At 40.5% G+C, this 22563-nt stretch overlaps 1 protein-coding gene across 2 annotated transcripts in view; it reads left to right on the top strand.

Annotated features, from left to right (window-relative positions):
* The window catches only part of DROSHA (drosha ribonuclease III), a 651577-nt gene that overhangs the window by 169765 nt on the left and 459249 nt on the right, over positions 1 to 22563 (top strand). For both annotated transcript variants that reach the window (XM_073630893.1, XM_073630892.1), the window contains exons 8-9: positions 829 to 915; positions 12100 to 12186. In XM_073630893.1, coding sequence (XP_073486994.1) covers positions 829 to 915; positions 12100 to 12186 — 174 coding nt within the window. The remainder of the gene's footprint in view (positions 1 to 828; positions 916 to 12099; positions 12187 to 22563) is intronic.

Raw genomic sequence — 22563 nt, 5'->3', positions numbered from 1 at the left:
TTCCCCCGCAGCAAGCAGCTAGCTATGGGGGCACCCGAGCCGGGTCACAGCTCCTGGTGTCCATTCAGACAGGGAGATGTGGCCCGGCCCTACCCTTGCCCCCTCTCTCTACTGATTAGCTAGCGACTTTGACAGCAGTGAGAGCCAATGGCTCCCCTGCTGTGTCTCAGCCAATCAGGAGGGAGAGTTTTGGATGGCCGATACACTCGTGGACATCGTTGGTCAGAGATGGGGCTCAGGTAAGTATTAGGGGGGCTGCTGCACACAGAAGGCTTTTTATCTTAATCGAACTTATGGCCTTTATCTTTATCGCCAACATTTAGAGATGATTATTGCGTGAAGACAGATTTATGATTCTTAAAGTATAACTAAAGGCAAAACCTTTTTTTTTTTTTTTTTTAGTTTCCAACAAATTGGAGATGGATTACAACACCTATTAGTTTTTTGTTGCTGTCGGTGACCCCATTAGGAAGATTTGCCCTCTCTCTTTGTTCTATTTACTATTATCATTGAAAGTGAAAGTAAAAAACTCCCAAATATTGGGTTGTCTCCAGAAAACTGAGAATGGGGACTTAGGTGTTGAGATGTGATTTGTTTGAAGAGCTAAGAAACGCTGCAGATGATGGATCTGTTTACATACTGCTACTGCACAGCAGATATCTGTTATTTAGTATCCAAATAGAATACATGTTGCTGAGATGTTTTTGATTTTTTTGTGGACAGTTCAGATATTCACTAACTACAAAAGCACAGCTTCCAAACTGTTTCTATAGTGTGAAGTAATACCTATGCAATTTGTTAACATTTTTTTCTGCTCCTGTGTTCTAGTCAATCAAGTCATGCCGTCCCATGACAAACAATGCAGGACGTCTCTTTCACTACAGGATTACTGTATCCCCGCCAACCAATTTCTTAGTAAGTACCTTCTGTGTTTTTGTTGGTATAGCTGATTCTAGTTTATGGCTTAAAAAATAAAAATGTGTGTAGCATATATACTCTTGTGTATTTACTTTACTTTGCCCATTCACTGTCCAACCTGACTGTAGACACACACTTCTTCAGGGGGTTCTGAGGAACCAAAGCACATTGTAAACATTACCGTCTCACAGGGCTTCAGAACACTTTAGAAAAAAAAAAAAAAACAGGCACATTAGATAGCTAGAACAGACCTTCAAAAACGGTCTGCCCCTGAAAAGCTTGGTATAAGTGAAGGTAAGGCCTACAAGGTGTACACTAGAGTGTGTTTGTAAATATAAATATTAAATGCACTTTAGGAGATACGTTTCTAAAATTATCCTTTTCCTTTCATCCAATACATACTACTTTCTATTGCTGGTATTGCTAAGATATAGAGTAATAAAAAAAAATAAAAGTTTAGGCAGATATAAAAGATAAAGGTTTTAACCAGATATGCATTCATTAAAACTACTTAAATGTATTTTTTTTCAATATTTTTGTTAATTTTCAGATTTGAAGTTCCCAAGAAAAAATAAAATAAGAACAAGAAATATATCAATCTCCATATGCATTGTAGGAAAAGTACATTTAAGCTTCCAAAATAATATTTAACCCACAATGTATTCATATGACATTTTCTGTAATCAAACATTAATTCACATAGATGAGTCAAATCTATATGTATCAGCTATAGTGGAAGCATGACTAAATCTCTAACTTTCTATACTAGCATAGTTTTTGAACTATAAGGAACTATACTTTATGGGGGTACAACATTTAACCGAGAATAGGAGAATAAAAGAATAACAAATAAAAGAATACCGTTAACTATATCAGTAGTACAGAGTAGTTGTAATTCTTAGTATTTGAGTTGATTGTAATATTACTATTATTATTTCAGGTACTTGTAAAGCGCCGTCAATTTACACAGCAATATATATATATATATATATATATATATATATATATATATATATATATATTTATTTATTTATTTATTTATTATACATTCACATCAGTCCCTACCATCAAGGAGCTTACACTCTAAGGTTCCTAACTCACATTCATCATGCACTGCGGCCAATTTTAGGATACAATTAACCTACCACCATGTCTTTGGAGTAAGTCACGTGTTTTATTAATTTCACGTTATTTAGGGCTTGTAAGGCTCTACGAGCGATTTGGTAGAATTTTTAGTCTGCCCAGAGAGTTAGCCAAGTTCTCTTTATTGTACCATTCAGTACAGTATAAAGTAAGGGTGACATCAGCTGGGATATTTCAGAGTTTGACAGTGATTATTCCATAAAGCGTTGCCATCTTTTTTTTTTTTTTAAATTACATTTTATTGTGAGAATGCAATTAAGAAGAACAATGACCGCAACATTTGGCCGACAAGTGAAATCAAGAAAGACAGTATACAGTATGTTAGTATAAGCTGAGAGAGACCTAGCAGTGCTGGGTCTAGTGGTGTACATTAAAATGTAAATTCACCTTCCCAGTAAATCTGCTGTACTTTAGTCCCGCAGTCCTGCTCTGTCAGGGACCGGAACACCGATTCACCAATCCGGGGATTTTAAATCATCCTTGCTTTCTTTCCTCTCTTTGCTGTGCTGACAAGACAGCCTAGATGGATTCTGATTGGTCAGCGCCATCCATGTGAAGTTGCTGACCAATTAGAATGCCTCTTGTCCTTTCCCCTTGAGAGGTATGGAAAGGAGATTAAGCTGTGGAAAATTCAAATCCTCAGACCGGTGAAGCGGCGTTCCTGTCCCTGACAGAGCAGGATTGTGGGACTACAGTACAGCAGGACCAGGGGGATTGGGAAGGGGGTCCATTGTAAGGTCACCTTTCTGTAAAGGTGAATTTATACTTTGAGAAATATTTGAATGGATGGTGGTCGGACTAGTAGGTAGCAAAAAAGGGAAGAGGAGAGGCCTCAATTTTTAGGTTAACACGTGTAATTCAATTTAAGAGAGGCATGTCATGTCAATTGGGGGATTATTGATTAGGAGTCTGAGTAGATAACATTGAGTATGTTGAAAGCTTTACATTAAGCGGTTGTAAATCGCTGGGCCTTTTTTTTTTTTTTTTTTGTATATGCAAGGTGAAGGCATAATGTGCTAGTATGCATCGCATACTAACACATTTTGTTAAACTTGCCTTAAAACAAAGCTCTTCCAACACCAAGATGTCAGCGCTGCAGGCGCTCTTATCTTCACCCATGTTTTTTCTGGTTCTGCGGACTCCGGCTCTGACTGGCTAGAACCTCAACAACGTCACTCCAGCCCATTCTCGTGGAAGCCGCCCTTCACGGCACAGGGCTCTGAAGAAACAGCATGGGTGGCCGTTCTTTCAGAGCGCATGCGCAGTGATGTCACTGGCTGCATGTACAGTACATACATAGTACAAACGGTTCATGTTTAGGAGATATTCACACTACCTATAGGTAAGCCTTATTATTATAGGCTTACCTATAGGTAAAAGCAAGGGATCAAAGTTTACTTTCACTTTATAGATTGTTAAGTTCCTTTGGGCAAGGTTTGAATGAGAGATTTGTGTTGAAAAAAAATTGAACCTGTAATTCCTTATGAGGCCTCCATTCAATGCGAGAAAATTAATTATAATTTAGCTATAAATAAAGAAATAGGAAGGGGTTGTGGGTAGATCCACTGAGATCGCAGCCTCGTGAGATTTTAATGCTTGGGAAATTAATTAGGCCGAAAAGTGCTCATTCTGGAGTTAGAGGTAAGTAGTTTACCAGGTATGTGGTAGCATAATGTACTATGGATTTCCAGAAATGTTTAATCCTGGGGCACATTAAAAGCATGGAACAGGTCCTCCTCTATAAATGTTTTTTTTTTTTTAAAGTATTTCAGCCTTTCTTTGTACTAGCCTTTAGTAATCTTCTGTACATCAGCATTTCATGACTAATGAAAGGACTTCTTTAACCACAAGGATTTTCCCCCATAACGACCAGGCCATTTTTTGCAATACGGCACTGTGTCGCTTTAACTGACAATTGCACGGTCATGCACTGCTGTACCCAAATAAAATTGACATCCTTTTTTCCCACAAATAGAGCTTTCTTTTGATCACCTGTGGTTTTTATTTTTTGCGCTATAAACAAACAAAGTGTGACAATTTTGCAACTGCGCCTGCGTGAGTTGCCGTACAGGTACGGTGATTCGCGCAGAAGAGTCGACCTGCCGCAATATATCTGTGTGAGCAGGCCGGCTATTGGTTAAAATGTTACTGCCCTTTTACACTAAAATATGTGATTGACCGCATAAGAGGAACCTAAAAAGAAATGTAATATACTTGCTTTATCTGATAAAGCCTCATTAGCTATGACTCATTCATTTACATTGCAGCTGTCAACAAGTCCTCCTGAATCGATAAAGCGATAAATTGATAAGTGATGAAGAAAGTACTATAACCATATAAATACATCATCGCTTGGATCGTTGGGAAATGCAGTCCTTTATCGCTTCTTCAGCCAGCTTGATGCTTCAGATTTTTTCACCCACATTCAACAGCCATTCAGGCTGTACAGTACACGAGCTGCAACCTAGGAAGATCATTGCAAATAAGAGTCAAAGCCCTAGAGTGAGAGAGTGCAAAACTGATAAGGAATAATTCAGGAAAGACGATTGAGTCATTTTAATTAGCTGTAACCATTATGTAGTGACACAGTGTAAGAGTAGATAAACTGCTACATACCCATCCGAGATATATACTGTTATGTGAACATCTCATCTGCCAGAAAATTAGAAACTCTGTTTATTCAGTCTTCTAATCAAGGCATCACTGCAAGGTGCCATGCCCTGTTCCTGGCTATTTACTTTTCTACCCTGCAGTCAAAAAAACACAGTTGTGATTGGATAGTGCAAGAGTGATTAGATATCGATGAGCTCTCTCCTCTATATTGCAATCTCTATTTATTAGATTGGCACTGTGGCAGATTTACTTAAAAGTTCTGTCCCTTCCTTCCCAGTCAGAATGCCTTTGTACATGAAAGCAGAGGAGACTAAAGCATTATTAAACCCAAAAGCAAACATCATCATATTTCAGCTCAACTGTTCTTGGATGTGGTGGCTGTATTTGTTTTCTTTATTTTTAGTCATTCTTTCCTTTGTTTTTGCCCAGTGATCTGGCCAGTATGTCTGTTGTTTTTTTATTAAAAGAACAAACTTTTTTTTGCAAATGTAGCAGTTACAGGGATGATGCAAACCATTTGCCACTGACAGGGTTGCTTACAATGGTCAGTTTTTATTTGTTTATGTAAAACATTTTTCTCAAAGGAGAGAAAAAAAAAAAAAAAAAAGCTGTAACTGCTTATAAAGTTTTAGCTGGAGTTTGACTTCAATTGTTAGTTTAATCCAAATCTGCTAGTACAAGGGTCTTCAAACTATGGCCCTCCAGTTGTTCAGGAACTACAATTCCCATAATGCCTTGTCATGTCTGTGAATGGCACAGTTTTACATTGCCTCATGGGACATGTAGTTTCGCAACAGCTGGAGGGCCGTAGTTTGAAGATCCCTGTGCTAGTACATCTAACACTCCCCTTCCCCCAGATTACCAATGCTGATGTCCAAAGATACCCCTGTGCTCCTTCATCCAGAGTGGGGGGTACTCTAATATTGATATGTTCCTGGCCAGATCACCAGGGGAAAACAGAGGGGGGAAAAATAAAACAAACACACAACAAATGCAGCCACCATATGTAATTATTGGTAAGCCACATTGTATTACATTTTTTGTTTAGGGATTTATTCCATTTTAATATACATATAGAAATTAAATTAAACTTTAGTACATGGAAGTGGAGGAGACTAATATTAAGACAGCTGGAACATGAATAAAGCTTATTTTTTTGTATTCATTGATACATTCTAAAATATAAGCAAAATGTACAGCTCTGTGATGAAGTGACAAAGCGTTGCATCAGTTATTATGGATTGGACTGTGATAAATGCAGTAGCCTGTGATTTAATGCTTTATTAATCAGATACTTAAAAAAAAAAAAAAAAATTTATTTGGTGTTAAAATGCAGGTGTCCCCTGCTAACTGCTAATAAATTTGCTTGGCTGCATGGGTCAAGGCGAGGAAATCGAACTTTAGAAGTTGCACCAAAAAAAGCAGACAGAGAGCAAAGGACTAGTTACTGGTATTGCTCATGGCCTTCCGGTAGCTTTCCTTTTTTTCCATTACTTATCATGCCTTGTTCTGCACTTTTATCTGTGTCTGAGTGGCCATCTTGGTAAAGACGGGTCTTTACCTCATAGTAGCCCTGCCTCTGTCGGAGCATCAGGGAAGAAGAACAGTGAGTGGCACAACAGCGATATCAGCAAACCTACTGAGACTAACAGAGGCAGCAGCGCCTTGGATCTCACACTGCAGATATACAGCTGTAAGGTTGTAGGCACACAGAGGGGCTGTGCACTTTCTCATGCCAGTATATGAACTGATATTTTTTAGGAAGAATTCAGGATATAAGTTAAACCTTTCAGGGTATTGTTTGGTCACAATTAACATATATAGATATAGGTACAAAATGTTCTTAAAATATCAGCACAACAGAATTTACATTTATTGCGAAGTGTCCCTTGTGCTGGTGATGGCTCTCATAGTGGAAATCTGAAGGCACCAGCACAAGGGACATGTGATGTTAAAGCTCCCCATTTTTTTTATTTTTTTGTTAAAAATAACAAACATTTTATACTTACCTGCTCTGTGCAGTGGTTTTGAACAGAGCAGCCCAGATCTTTCTCTTCTTTGTTCCTTCTTCGGAGCTCCTGGCCCCTCCTTCCTGTTGAGCAAGCTATGGGGGCACCCGAGCCAAGCTACAGCTTCCTGTGTCCATTCACACAGGGAGCCACGGCCAGGCCCCACCCTCTTTCTCACCCTCAGCCCCCACCCTCATTGGCTGACTGACTTTGACAACAGCAGGAGCCAGTGGCGCCATGCTGCTGTCTCAGCCAATGAGGAGGGGAGTCCCGGGCAGCCGAGACATTCCTGCAACAATGCTGGATCTAGAGGGGCCTCAGGTAAGTATTAGGGGGGCTGAAGGGAGCTGTGCACAGAAGGCTTTGTATCTTAATGCATAGAATGCATTAAGATACAAAACCTTCTGCCTTTACAATCACTTTAAATGTAAGTAACATTCCTTCTGTTTCTTCTATTTTACTTAAATGTAGGTTTTAAAGCAGAACTCCACAAATCAAAAATGCTATTCAAATCATTTTTAATATTCAAAGCAAACTCACCCATCCATTCATGTTTCCATGCTTTATTTTGCTGAGAAATTACTTTGAAAACCACCCCAAGCATTTCTGGCTGTGGCCAACTTATGTAAGGACAGATGACTCATGTGGCATTTACCTCCTGTAATCCATCCACTCTTAGCTTAGGCATGCAGACAGGAAGGTGTGCTTAGCTGAGAAACCCCCCCCACCCCCCCAAAATACTGCTGGGATGTATGACGACATTTCCCTAGTCCAGGGGTCTCCAAACTATGGCCCTCCAGTTGTTGAGGAACTACAATTGCCATCATGCCTAGTCATGTCTGTAAATGTCAGAGTTTTACAATGCCTCATAGGTTGTGTAGTTCCTCAACAGCTGGAGGGCCATGTTTTGCAGATCCCTGGCCTAGGCATAGAAACCAGGAAGTATCTGAAGAAATGTAAAAAAAAAAGTTTAAAACAAGTATATATAATATACTTTCCCATCTATTTACTAATGCTAGCAGCATAAGGATTACAAATGGTCAATGTTGACGCGAAAGGGTGAAGTTCCACTTTAACTGCTTGCCGACCGGCTCACGCTGATATACGTCGACAAAGTGGTTAGTTCAGAATCGCCATACGGGTATGTCTGTACCTTTTAAGGGCGATAGCAGGCATGTGGGGAACACAGTGCACATGGCCGGCAGGCGCGATCACCGCCAGCCACGCGTGGTCGTGTGCACGAGAGCTGTAACGGACAAATACCTGTTCTGTCAGGAGAGAAGAGACATATCGTTTGTTTCTACTAAGTAGAACAAACAATATGTCTCTTCCTCTAGTCACTCCTACCTCACAACAGTTAGAACACACCCAGGGAACACACATTTAACTCCTTGATCGCCCCCTAGTGTTAACCCCTTCCCTGTCAATGACATTTACACAGTAAACAGTGCATTTTTGTAGCACTGATCGCTGTATAATTGTCAATGGTCCCAAAAATGTGTCAAAAGTGTCTGATCTGTCTGCCACAATGCTGCAGTGCCGCTAAAAATTGCAGATCACCCCCATTACGAGTAAAAAAAATAATAATAATAAAAATGCCATAAATCCTTCTCCTAGTTTGTAGACGCTACAACTTTTGCGCAAGCCAATCAATATAAGCTTATTGTGATTTTTTTTTTTTTTTTTACCAAAAATATGTAGAAGAATATATATTGGCCTAAACTAAGGAAGAAGTTTGTTTTTTAAAAAACATTTTTGGCGATATTTATTATAGCAAAATGTAAAAAAGTTTTTTTTTTTTCAAAATTGTCGCTCTTTTTTTGTTTATCGCAAAAAAATAAAAAACGCAGAGGTGATCAAATACCACCAAAAGAAAGCTCTATTTGTGGGGAAAAAAAGGACGTAAATTTTGTTTGGGTACAGCGTCGCACGGCCACGCAATTGTCAGTTAAAGCGACGCAGCACAGTATCGCAAAAAATGGCCTGGTCATTAAGCAGCCAAATTTTCCGGTCTGTAAGTGGTTAAGATGCTAGAGGTGTTAAAGCCCAACTCCAGTGAAAACATTTTATTCACGTTTGGGCAGAGGTACAGTGGGGCAAAAAAGTATTTAGTCAGCCACCAATTGTGCAAGTTTTCCCACTTAAAAAGATGAGAGAGGCCTGTAATTGTTATCAGAGGTATACCTCAGCTATGAGAGACAAAATGTGGAAACAAATCCAGACAATCACATTGTCTGATTTTTGAATGAATTTATTTGCAAATTATGGTGGAAAATAAGTATTTGGTCACCTACAAACAAGCAAGATTTCTGGCTCTCACAGACCTGTATCTTCTTCTTTAAGAGGCTCCTCTGTCCTCCACTCATTACCTGTATTAATGGCACATTTTCTGTAAGTCTTCACAAGGTTGTCACACACTGTTGCTGGTATGTTGGCCCATTCCTCCATGCAGATCTCCTCTAGAGCAGTGATGTTTTGGGGCTGTCGCTGGGCAACACAGATTTTCAACTCCCTCCAAAGGTTTTGTATGGGGTTGAGATCTGGAGACTGGCCAGGCCTCTCCAGGACCTTGAAATGCTTCCTACGAAGCCACTCCTTTGTTGCCCAGGCAGTGTGTTTGGGATCATCTTCATTCTGAAAGACCCAGCCACATTTCATCTTCAATGCCCTTGCTGATGGGAGGAGGTTTGCACTCAAAATCTCACGATACATGGCTCCATTCATTCCTTCATGTACACGGATCAGTCGTCCTGTTCCCTTTGCAGAGAAACAGCCCCAAAGCATGATGTTTGCGACCCCCGTGCTTCACAGTAGGTATGGTGTTCTTTGGTTGCAACTCAGCATTCTCTCTCCTCCAAACACGACGAGTTGTGTTTCTACCAAACAGTTCTACTTTGGTTTCATCTGACCATATGACATTCTCCCAATCCTCTTCTGGATCATCCAAATGCTCTCTAGCAAACCTCAGACGGGCCTGGACATGTACTGGCTTAAGCAGGGGGACACGTCTGACACTACAGGATCTGAGTCCCTGGTGGTGTAGTGTGTTACTGATGGTAGCCTTTGTTACGTTGGTTCCAGCTCTCTGCAGGTCATTCAGTAGGTCCCCCCCATGTGGTTCTGGGATTTTTGCTCACCGTTCTTGTGATCATTTTGACCCCACAGGGTGAGATCTTGCGTGGAGCCCCAGATTGAGGGAGATTATCAGTGGTCTTGTATGTCTTCCATTTTCTAATTATTGCTCCCACAGTTGATCTCTTCACACCAAGCTGCTTGCCTATTGCAGATTCAGTCTTCCCAGCCTGGTGCAGGTCTACAATTTTGTTTCTGGTGTCCTTTGACAGCTCTTTGGTCTTCACCATAGTCGAGTTTGGAGTGTGACTGTTTGAGGTTGTGGACAGGCATCTTTTATACTGATAACAAGTTCAAACATGTGCCATTAATACAGGTAATGAGTGGAGGACAGAAGAGCCTCTTAAAGAAGAAGATACAGGTCTGTGAGAGCCAGAAATCTTGCTTGTTTGTAGGTGACCAAATACTTATTTTCCACCATAATTTGCAAATAAATTCATTCAAAAATCAGACAATGTGATTGTCTGGATTTGTTTCCACATTTTGTCTCTCATAGTTGGGGTATACCTATGATGACAATTACAGGCCTCTCTCATCTTTTTAAGTGGGAGAACTTGCACAATTAGTGGCTGACTAAATATTTTTTTGCCCCACTGTATAGAGGCCCTTTGAAACATTTTCTTTTTCTTTCCTCCATGACACCAGAGCAAGTGATTTAGTGATCAGATGTCACAAGGACAGATTTGTTTTCTTCCTCTATCTCCATTGGAGAAATTTCCAATAACTTCCTGTTTGCTGCCCCACTATCATTGGGACAGCTGGAACACAGATGGCAAGAAAAAGGTGACCAAGATTCTGAAAATAAGGACAAATGTTTTTGTCAAAGTTTACTTTCTATTTAATTGACATACAGTATCTCACAAAAGTGAGTACACTCCTCACATTTTTGTAAATATTTTATTTTATCTTTTCATGTGACAACACTGAAGAAATTACACTTTGCTACAATGTAAAGTAGTGAGTGTACAGCTTGTATAACAGTGTAAATTTGCAAAGTGTAATGTCTTCAGTGTTGTCACATGAAAAGATATGATAAAATATTTACAAAAATGTGAGGGGTGTACTCACTTTTGTGAGATACTGTACAAAGTACATTAGCAGAGAAAGTTTGGTTAATGGATAATCTGATTGATTATACCATACTGATATATCTTTGAAAGTCAGAGATTAAAACTTGAGGTTAAAAAGGTTTAAGACCGGCCATGGCACAGGACCCTGAAAGAACAGTGCGCATGCACCAATGACGTCAGAGGCGGCATATACAGTAAATATCTCCCAAACGGTACAAATTTAGGAGATATTTACAGTACCTACAGGTAAGCCTTATTATAGGCTTACCTGTAGGTACAATTAAAAAGAAAGACTTCCTATTTACGGTCACTTGTATGCCCATTTCTGAAACGCTGCATAACGTTTTGATTTGATCTGATCTTTGAATGTAAACTGGTGACTATGACTGACGGTGTTTTAAAAGATTCAGATTTTTACAATTTAATGGATGTTTCAGCTTCTTTCCCCCGGATATCAAGACCCAGGAGTTACAACATTTCGATGACTACAGAGTTTTATTTATTTGCTGATGCAGTATGAAAGGCATTTCCTCTAGACATGTACTTGTGATGTACCAAGCCATTGTGAGTTACGAGCCACACAAAGTATTTTTGCATGCATCAAGGGAGGTAAATTCTCCACTTTCAATTGAGGATTTAACAGGTTTCTTGAATGGGCATAAAAAAGATTGATGCCTTCCTCCCTGCAATCTTATTTTTTTTTGTTGTTGATTTGTTTGATGCCTGCAAATTGGCAGCTAAAATGAACCTTCCCAATTATCTCTGGGTTTTGTTTCAGTGCTAATTTATTCACCAATCCCTGCTAATGGTTTGTTGATATATAGAGAGCAGGTTAAAGCGAAATTAGAATTTGTGGACAACATTTTATTTTTCTGCTGCTGCTCCTTAATTAACCTTTCTGCTGCCCTGAGACAGATGTTGGCAGCAGACACACTCTGCATTAGAGAAAGTGTCTATCATTTACTGCATTCTTTTGATCCTTGGCCCAGCGTCTGGACATCCACATCACCTGGAAAGAAGCCCAAAACTTTTTTATTGGATGCATTATAGTTGTAAATGGTGAACTACAAACGACTGATTAACATGTTTTACAACTTCCTGCCTGTTTTCTGAAAGCTTGCTGGCAACTAGTAACTTTGCGGACACCTTGAGAAATGATAATTAAAATATCATCAAAGGGCCTCATCATAATCAAGTGTTTTTCTTTGTTTTAGACTGATCGACCTACTGTTATAGAGTATGATGATCATGAATACATCTTCGAGGGATTTTCTATGTTCTCCCATTTACCCCTCACAAGTGTAAGTATACTTTATAAAGCATCAAATTACCTTGCCACTTAATAAATGCTCAAGATAGTCAGTAAAGAGATTTATAATATGTTTTCAATTAGCATATATTGTATTTTCAGCTAGAATGCATGTCTTTTACATTAAAAGTATTCTTTGAACAACATACTCATTTTTTTTTAAATACGTTATTTATTAAGTTTTTCTCATACAAGTTAAACAGGTAATTGCTAAATACAGTGCATCCAGAAAGTATTCACAGAGCTTCACTTTTTCCACATTTTGTTATGTTACAGCCTTTTTCCAAAATGGATTCAATTAATCATTTTCCTCAAATTTCTACAAACAATACCCCATATTTATGACATGAAAGAAGAGGTTCTCCTCTCTCCACGGAGAAATGCTGGAGCTCTGTCAGAGTGACCATCAGGTTCTTGGTCACCTCCCTGACTAAGGCCCTTCTCCCCTGATTGCTGTTTGGCAGCGTGACCCGCTCTAGGAAGAGTCTTGGTGGATCCAGACTTCTTCCATTTACAGATGATGGAGGCCACTGTGCTCATTGGGACCTTTAATGCTGCAGAAATTTTTTGGTACCCTTCACCAGATCTATGAATCGATACAATCCTGTCTTGGAGGTCTACAGACAATTCTTTGGACTTCATGGCTTGGTTTGTGCTCTGACATGCACTGTTAACTGTAGGACCTTATATAGACAAGTGTGTGCCTTTCCAAATCATGTCCAATCAACTGAATTTACCACAGGTGGACTCCAATCAAGTTGTAGAAACATCTCAAGGATGCACCTGAACTTAATTTTGAGTGTCACAGCAATACTTATGCACATTTTTTTTTTTTTTTTTTTTAATAAATCTGCAAACATTTCAAACAAACTTCTTTCACGTTGCCAAATGGGATATTGTTTGTAGAATTTTTAATGGAAAATAATGAATTTAATTAATTTTGGAATAAGGCTGTAACATAACAAAATGTGGAAAAAGTAAAGTGCTTTGAATACTTTCTGGGTGCACTGTATATACCACTGGATAGTGGTTGTGATACAGTGAGTGATAAACATGATTCCTCATGACCGAAACAGGTTGGCTGTTTTGACTGTTGTTCACATGCTATAATAAAACAATGTTTTAGCCGACTTTCATGGCACGTGCTTTTCTCCCCTTTTTTTTGCATGAATTACATTGAGGTTTGCAGAGACTGGCTGAGTGCTGTGTTCTTGAGGCTCACCAGGCATTGAACAGGAGGTGGTAGCTTGGATGCACTTATTCCAGTGATAAACATGGCCTATTGCATAGAGGAAGCACCATTTTAAGAGGACTAGAGTACCTGCAAACCCTTAAGTGTCAAAGTAACTTAAGTGAGAGGGGGTTAGGAGGTATCTGACTTAAAATTTAAGGTTACAGGTTTAGGTATTACATGGGGAACAAGTGACATTAGCAGAGGGGTATCAGTAAGAGGTTTATAGAAAAAGGGGGAGAACGAAGGAATAAGGGGGGGATGGGTTAAGGATATGGGATGGAGGCCACACAGGTAGGACAACAGGACAGGAGTGAGACCTATTCTTGCTCTGAGTCTCCTCCAAACTGTAGAGCCTGTCTTTGAGTTGAGAATATAAAGCATCCCAATGGATCCAAGTGAACTTATACAATCCCGTGTTTGTTTTGGGCTGATAGGATTTGGTCCTCCATTTGCTGGATTTCCTCTCCTTTGCATGATTATATACATGATTTTGCACATTCTCATTTTTACATGCTTCCTCTTCCATACTTTTTATATGAGGTTTCATATATATATATATATATATATATATATATATATATATATATATATATATACACATACACAGTATCTCACAAAAGTGAGTACACCCCTTACATTTTTGTAAATATTTTATTATCTTTTCATGTGACAACACTGAAGAAATTACACTTTACTACAATGTAAAGTAGTGAGTGTACAGCTTGTATAACAGTGTAAATTTGCTGTCCCCTCAAAATAACTCAACACACAGGTATTAATGTCTAAACCGCTGGCAACAAAAGTGAGTACACCCCTAAGTGAAAAGGTCCAAATTGGGCCCAAAGTGTCAATATTTTGCGTGGCCACCATTATTTTCCAGCACTGCCTTAACCCTCATGGAGTACACCAGGGCTTCTCAGGTTGGCTCTGGAGTCCTCTTCCACTCCTCCATGACAACATCACAGAGCTGGTGGATGTTGGAGACCTTTCACCTTGCTCAATAGGCTTTAGGTCTGCAGACATGCTTGGCCAGTCCACCACCTTTACCCTCAGCTTCTTTAGCAAGGCAGTGGTCGTCTTGGAGGTGTGTTTGGGGTCGTTATCATGTTGGAATCTTGGCCTGCGGCCCAGTCTCCGAAAGGAGGGGATACTGCTCTGCATCATTATGTCACAGTACATGTTGGCATTCATGGTTCCCTCAGTGAACTGTAGCTCCCCAGTGCTGGCAGCACTCATGCAGCCCCAGACAATGACACTCCCACCACCATGCTTGACTGTAGGCAAGACACACTTGTCTTTGTACTCCTCACCTGGTTGCCGCCATACATGCTTGACACCATCTGAACCAAATAAGTTTATCTTGGTCTGCTTGTCTTCAGCAACCTGTTTGCAGGCTTTCTTTTGCATTATCTTTAGAAGAGGCTTCCTTCTGGGACGACAGCCATGCAGACCAATTTGATGCAGTATGCGGCGAATGGTCTGAGCACTGACAGGCTGACCCCCCACCCCTTCAACCTCTGCAGGAATGCTAGCAGAACTCATACATCTTTTTCCCAAAGACAACCTCTGAATGTGACACTGAGCATGTGCACTCAACTTCTTCGGTCGACCCTGGCGAGGCCTGTTCTGAGTGGAACCTGTCCTGTTAAACCGCTGCATGATCTTGGCCATCGTGCTGCAGCTCAGTTTCAGGGTCTTGGCAATCTTCTTATAGCCTAGGCCAGGGGCGTTGCTAGGTCTACAAAAGATCTGGGGCTAGAGCCCATAGCAGCAAAGTAAAGAAAGTCATACGCTTGGGTGGGTATACACATGTATATAATATGTGTGTGTGTAACACTATATATTATCATTAAATCAGGGTACCCATAGCCCCCCCCCCCCCCATTACATCAGGGTCTCTAGAAAGCTCCCATTACATTGGGGTCAACAGAGAGCTTGTCATGTTATTTGCCACAAGATGCAGATTGTTACATACAGAGAGGCTAGTGTATATAGAAGACAGGCTAGGGTATACAGAGAGGCTGGGAATACAGAGAGGAGAGTGGCTAGGTATACAGAGAGGCTAGAATATACAGAGAAGGGAGCTGCTGGGTATACAGAGAGGGGAGAGGCAGGGTTTTTCCATGAGGGGAGAGGCTGGGTATACAGAGAGGGGAGATGCTGGGTATACAGAGAGGGGGGATGCTGGGTATACAGGCCGGACCAGGGAAACAGATGAGAGGTTGTTACATCCGTACTCCGCTCCGGCATACCTGCTGTTTAGGTGCCGCATGACTGCTGTGTTCATCATTGTCCAAGACAGTACTCACTACATGAATTGATATGGACTTTCTAGTTAACCTTCTATTATACTGGAATAGACTGCTGAAAATGTTTCCATCCTACTTATGTACTGATGATCCTGTGTCTATTGGACTGAACGATTGGCTCCACAGCTCACTATATTTTAAAGTGAATTTATGACAGGAATTGATCTACTGGCTTGATTGCAGCTTACTCATCCATTCATGCGTGGCTCAATATTCATTTGTATGGCACCAACTTACAGCCGATGAGCCTACTTTTTCATATCTTTATTCCAACCCACAGCAACCAGTTTACCTGTGCATGAAGCTTATTCAATTGAGGAGTTACCTTCACCTACCATTGTATGCTCCTCCATCCATCAATGAGGTTCACATTTGCCATTGCTTCCAGCGGGACATGCATGTTTAGTCTGGTGTCATACAAGAGTACTTACCTTCTGATAGGGGTTTTTAGCAGCCTATTGCTATATATTAGCGGGTATCATCCATCAGTATAAGCACAGTCATTTATCATTTAGGGTCTTTGGTGTATTCCTTGAACTTTACCCAACAATTGACCTCCTTTATTACCCATTGTGGCTTAGTACTCCTGGAGGAGCTGGGACTGGTCTGAGACAGTCCCTACTGTTATGGTTTGGCTACATTTTAGAGGTGCTTAAGGGGTGGTTCAGAAAGGGCTAGGTAGGGCATAGTAGGTTCCCCAGCCCCCTTGGTGTATCGGGTGCTTGGGGGGGGGGGGGGTCTGGGCGGCGCAGGGGGGCATTGGGTATCTCATTTGTGGGGAGTTTGGGGGGGGGGATGGGCAATGGGGCCTACAATGCAATATTTATACTTGTACTCTTTTTGATATGTAATAAACTGTTTTGAGGAGGTTCCTGTTTTTCTTCTCTTTTTTTTGTTGTTTTACTATTATGGTTACACCACACCTATGTTATGGTGGCACCACCTCACATGGTCATACTGTATGTAATGTTAGAGCTCCCTAAACTAGGCTTGTCCAAAGTCTGGCCCGCAGGCCAATTGTGGCCCGCGTTCAGGTTTTGAACGGCCCGCCTGGTTTTTTGGACATATATATCTTTTGTGGCCCTCAACGATCTCCCAGCGCCAGGGCCACAAAAGATATATATGCTGGCTGCCAGTGCCTTGGGGGGGACAGGGAGGAGGTGACATGAGTGCAATGAGAATTTCCTGTTTACACTGCAGCCTCTGTAAAAGGAAGTCCCGTCTCCTGCGCTGCCATTGGACGACACTTCTGTCCATCATAGGAGGTGAGACTTTGTATTAAAGAGGCCGCAGAGAAAACAGGAGTTTTTCCTGTATGTAATCTGGATGGATGGGCTTCAATCAGGCTGCGCTGATGGCAATGGTGGGTGCTGCATTCCTGGCAGTGGTGGGTGCTGTATTCCTGGCAATGGGTGGGTGCTGCATTCCTGGCAATGGGTGGGTGCTGCACTGATGGCAATGGGTGGGTGCTGCACTGATGGCAATGGGGGGGTGCTGCACTGAAGGAAATGGGGGTGCTGCATTCATGGCAATGGTGGGGCTGCATTCATGGCAATGAGGGTGCTGCATTCATGGCACTTGTGAGGCTGCAGATGGGCACTGACCCTTATTTTGCTTCACATTTCTTTATTTAAAATGTAAGTTTTTTCCTGAAACGTCCCTCATAATATGAAGGTGCGTGTTATACACCAATAAATACGGTATATCCAATTAACACGCCCAAGATCATCTCTTCACCACACACAGCCACAAAGGCAAGAGAATTCTTTTTGGGCAGTGTATAAGTGCTCGGGCGAACACACTTAGACCAAATTTTAATGGTTCAAAGAATGTCAGGCAAAATGGTCAGCCCTCACGCATGTTCACTTCATCAAATCTGGCCCTCTTTGAAAAAGTTTGGACACCCCTGCCCTAGACCATTTTTATGTTGTGCATATAGCAGGGCTACATGACAGCTGTGCAAGCTGTGATCACTCCCAAATTTTCAGTTAGGGGGACTTTCAAAGTCAGCTAAAATGCATGCCGTCGTCTAGAGGTGCCTGCTATCTAGAATAGAAGCTAGTTTACCATCCATAAACAACCCTTTGGGTACATAATGTATGTTGAGAAACCATGACAAGAGGCTTTATTGAAAACTGCTGTGGATAATTTTTATTTGATTCAATCTGCTAATATACCGTACTTGAGTATAAGTCGATCCGAGTATAAGTCAAGGCCCTAATTTACCACAAAAAAAGGGAAAAACGTATTGCCCCGAGTATAAGATGAGGGTGAGAAATGCACCATCTACTGTAAGTGGAAAAAGAGGGTCAACAATGCCCATCTGCAGCTGTCTACCTCCCTGTGTCCTGTGCATATGTGTCATGTGTCCTGTGTATATGTGAATGTGTCATGTACCTGTGTCCTGTGTATATGTGCATGTGTCGTGTACCTGTGTCCTGTGTATATGTGCATGTGTCATGTATATGTGCATGTGTCCTGTGTATATGTGCATGTGTCATGTGTATATGTATGTGTCATGTGTATATGTACCTGTGTATGTGTCCTGTGTATGTGTGCATCCTACCTGTGTCCTGTGCATGCCTCCGTATGCCGCTCTGCACCGATCAGCGTGTGCTATTACTTTTCGGCGGCCATTCACTGTTCAAAAGCTGCGCCGCCTCCTCGTCCATGATAGGTAGAAAACTCCATTTCCCAGCAGTCAGCGGTCAGCCTATCACGAACATTCTCTCATCCTCATACCACGGATGAGGATGAGAGAATGTCCGTGATAGGCTGTACACTGACTGCCTATCACAGACGAGGAGGAGGCGCGGCTTTGGAACAGTGAGAGGCTGCCGAGTGGTATGTAGCACACGCTGGCCGCCGTCTGCCTGCATGACACGCTGATCATGTAGGCAGACAGCAGTGACTCGAGTATAATTCGAGGGGGGCACTTTCAGCCCCAAAAAAGGGGCTGAAAATTTCGACTTATACTCGAGTATATACGGTAACAAAAACCACTATAAATGTTCAGACTAGTTCTGCTAGTGCTTGGCTACCACACAGAATAAATCTGTTTGCCTTATCATCTTGTTTAGAATTTATATCATTGACCCTCCTTGATAGCTGAGCTTAAACATACTTATTCAAAATTTTGGCTTCAAAAATCCTATATATCTTAATTTTTTAATGATTTTATTATAGTCGCCTATTTTTATCTTTACAATTATTTTATTGCTGGATAATTCATTTCTTCATGTTAAATGTCTTATAAAGTAATTTCAGAAGGTTTCTTTGTTTTTTTTTGTTTTTTAATCATCCCTTTTGTTTTGTAGCGTTCATACTTTTTTGTTACTAATTTGTTCAGTAACTCTATAGAATATTTTAAAATATTTAGTCCATTGTTGAGGCTACACACTATTGTTCTGCTACATTACTTTTAGGGATTCATAGTAAAAGAAGTGTATTGCAGACATTACATAAGATCAGAGATTGTAGTGTAATACAAGCTAATTTTATTGTGTCTTGATAGTCCGAAATCAAAGCATGATATTATAGATTTACGTGTTGAAGGGGTGCTGCTGTTTATTTTCAGTGAGCACATAATTTGAGTGATTATTGGTTATTCCTGCAACTTTTCAAGAATACCTGCTTGCTTTATTATATTTGTAATATGATATTAAATCTGCTTGTTTGTTTATTAGCCCCTATAGAAATGTCTTTATTTCACTGCAGTCACGCATCATCTTGATATGTGCCTGTCCGGATCAGTCTGGCCATACCTGATTCGTTTTTTCTTTTGTTCAACCAGCGGGTTAAATGAAAAAATGAGCCTATTCCCCCAACCACACATTCAAGGTGGCTGGGTAAATCCTTCCCGCTGTGGTATTCTATTCTGACAGCTGGGAGACTTTAGAATGCAGTAATCCCTGTTGCCAGCTGTAGCCAGCAGCACTGATCATTTAGGAAAAACTCATAGGCTGGTTGTACACAAGTCGAATTCTGTACAACCAGCTAGCCCATACATGGATCACAATTCATCCAGTCCCTGCTGAACCAGACCCATTTCAATCCATATATGGCTAGCTTTGGTCACCCATAGCATGTATTGTTTTCAGTTAGTCAGATCTTAGAACCAAATTGCGAAATTGTGAGACAAAACCATTGTGTATCATTTTACTATATAGAAAAAAATCCACGCTAGTATGTTATCAAAAGTAAATACAGCAGCTGTGCACAAAAATCGAAATAGGTCAATCAAAAATGTATGTCCGAAAAGTGCAGCACTAACTAAAATTACCATGTGCAAAACACCATATATGACAGTGCAAAACCTTAGAAGTGAACAGAAAATCCAATCAAAATATTATTCAATCCAAAGATGTCCTTATGCAAAAGCGCAAAATATATTATATTCATAAAGTGCAAAGTTCATAAATTGAGCCCCCGTCTGATTTATGGTGAAGGTGTCACAACGGTGAATGTCTGAGCACTGCGCCGTCAGGATCGATCTATCCAGTGTGGGACACTGCATGCATGAATTGTTTTGCACAGGAGCACTTTAATGATCAGTTTATGAACTTTGCACTTTTTGAATATAATATATTTTGCACTTTTGCATAAGGACATCTTTGGATTGAATAATATTCTGATTGGATTTTCTGTTCACTTCAAAGGTTTTGCACTATGTCACATATGGTGTTTTGCACATGGTAATTTTTTTTTAGCGCTGCACTTTTAGGTCATACATTGTGTATCATTATTAAGCTGGAAATAAAGCATGCATAGACAATGAATGATTGTGGTTGCCCCCATGTTCATACATAAATCACATTGATTATTATTAGACTGCTCAATTTGACTTGTACATTGACAAAAAAGAGCTATAGTTTTATTCCAAAGGACTGCTGCAAAATAATGGTGACTCTGGCATTGCATGTAATGCTAATATGCTATATATGCAACAATCTGCCATAATAACATGACCACTGCCAGGTAAAGTGAATTTATTGATTATCTTGTTACAATGGCACCTGAATGTGGGTGGGGATATATTAGGCAGTAAGTGAACAAGTTGATGTTTTGAAAGCAGAACAAAATTTCCTTACAGTTTGTTGTGTGTGGGGGGGGCTTCATAACCGCAGACTAGTCAGGGTGCCCATGCTGACCTATGTCCATAGCCAAAAACACCTACAATGTGCATGTGAGCATCAGGCCTGGACCACAGAGTGATGGAAAAAGGTGGCCTGGTCTGATGTATTTTCTTTTACATCATTTGCATAGCTGGGTGACCGTGGCTCACTTACCTGGGGAAGAGATGATACCAGGATGCACTGTGGGAAGAAGGCAAGCCAGTGGAGGCAGTGTGATGCTTTGGGAAATATTCTGCTGGGAAACCTTGGGTCCTGCCATTCAAGTTGACGTTACTTTCTCCACGTACCACCTACATAAACATTGTTGCTGACCAAGTTCACTCCTTTATGGAAATGGTACTCTCTGATAGCAGTAGCCTCTTTCAACACAATAAGTGAGCAGTAAGTGAGCTCCAGGTGAATTGTCTTTTATCATCTTATAGGTGAATCAAGTAATGCCTAGTACACACAATGAGAAAATTGGACGAAAAATACTGCTTTCGGAGCAATCGTCTGATAATTTGATCATTAGTACACAGCTTTTAAGAGCTGATCATGACAGTTCATACCAACTTATCTGAAAAGGTCTCTCATACGATAATAGAACAAACAGATTTTGTGTAACTAGTATAGTATTTGTACGAAAACCAAGACCGTGCATAATTGAAAATGAAAGAATACAATACATTACATTTATTCCGAAGTTGTATTTTGTCGTATGAGAATTTTTGTAACTTTAGTAACCTATTGGTTTTCGATATGAGACCAGCATACAAAAAAACCCCTGACCTTTATTCGTCCGATATTCTTCACGTGTGTATGTCGGTCTCTCGGACGCGCATGCTGGAAAGCCAGCAGCTGACTGACTCCTAATCATCACTCTCAGCCAATGTCAGAACACAACAGCTCAGGGAAGATTGCTGGACTAACCTCGCATGGTTAGTACAGTGGCTCCGACCGGAGCTGTCAGTTTTTTTTTTTTTTTTTTGTGCAACCTGCTGTAGTGTGTACCCGGCTTTAGGCACATGTTAGAATTCTTGTGCCCACATTCTCACACAATTGGTATTCACAGACCTATCTAGCACTCTTGCTTGGTACTTGTTAAATGTACCCATAGAGTGTGGTTAAATGCAGAAACACAGTCTGACTAAACAAAGGTACCTGGGCCTTCCAGCGTGGTCTTAAGCATTAATGAATACCTTTGGTGAATCTGTTTAGCCTACGCAGAGCACATGTGCTAAAAAAAAAAAAATATCCTATGCAGTTGATTAGGGATAAAACAATGTCCGTTTGCTGATTTCCCTCAGAATTTGTGGGTGGCGTTGTAGGTTCTTTATAGACATGTGAGATCAGGTATCTGCCATTTAGAGCATATAAGTATGTTTATGAAAATGCATGTAGATACTGTAGATCTAAACTCTCTAAATTTTGGGGATGTGATCAGCACTGCAGTGTTTCCTCTGTGCTTGTTCACCAGATTTTGCATCCCACTGGCTAAAATGTACTATTATAGTTTGTTAATTCCTGAAAACACGCACACTGTTTCTGTTACAAAATTTTAGGTAAAATATTTTATGCCTAAGGTTTTGCTTTAAACAGATTACATGGTTCCCTTTGGTCTTAAAGCTGGTTTGGTTACATTTTTGTTATGAAGCACCAGGGACATAACATATCTGTAATGAAGCGTGTCCTTTGTGCCATTGGCTGCTGCC

This window comes from Aquarana catesbeiana, linkage group LG05, assembly GCF_042186555.1.
Source record: "Aquarana catesbeiana isolate 2022-GZ linkage group LG05, ASM4218655v1, whole genome shotgun sequence".
Taxonomy (NCBI): domain Eukaryota; kingdom Metazoa; phylum Chordata; class Amphibia; order Anura; family Ranidae; genus Aquarana; species Aquarana catesbeiana.
This window is presented reverse-complemented; position numbering and strand designations above follow the sequence as displayed.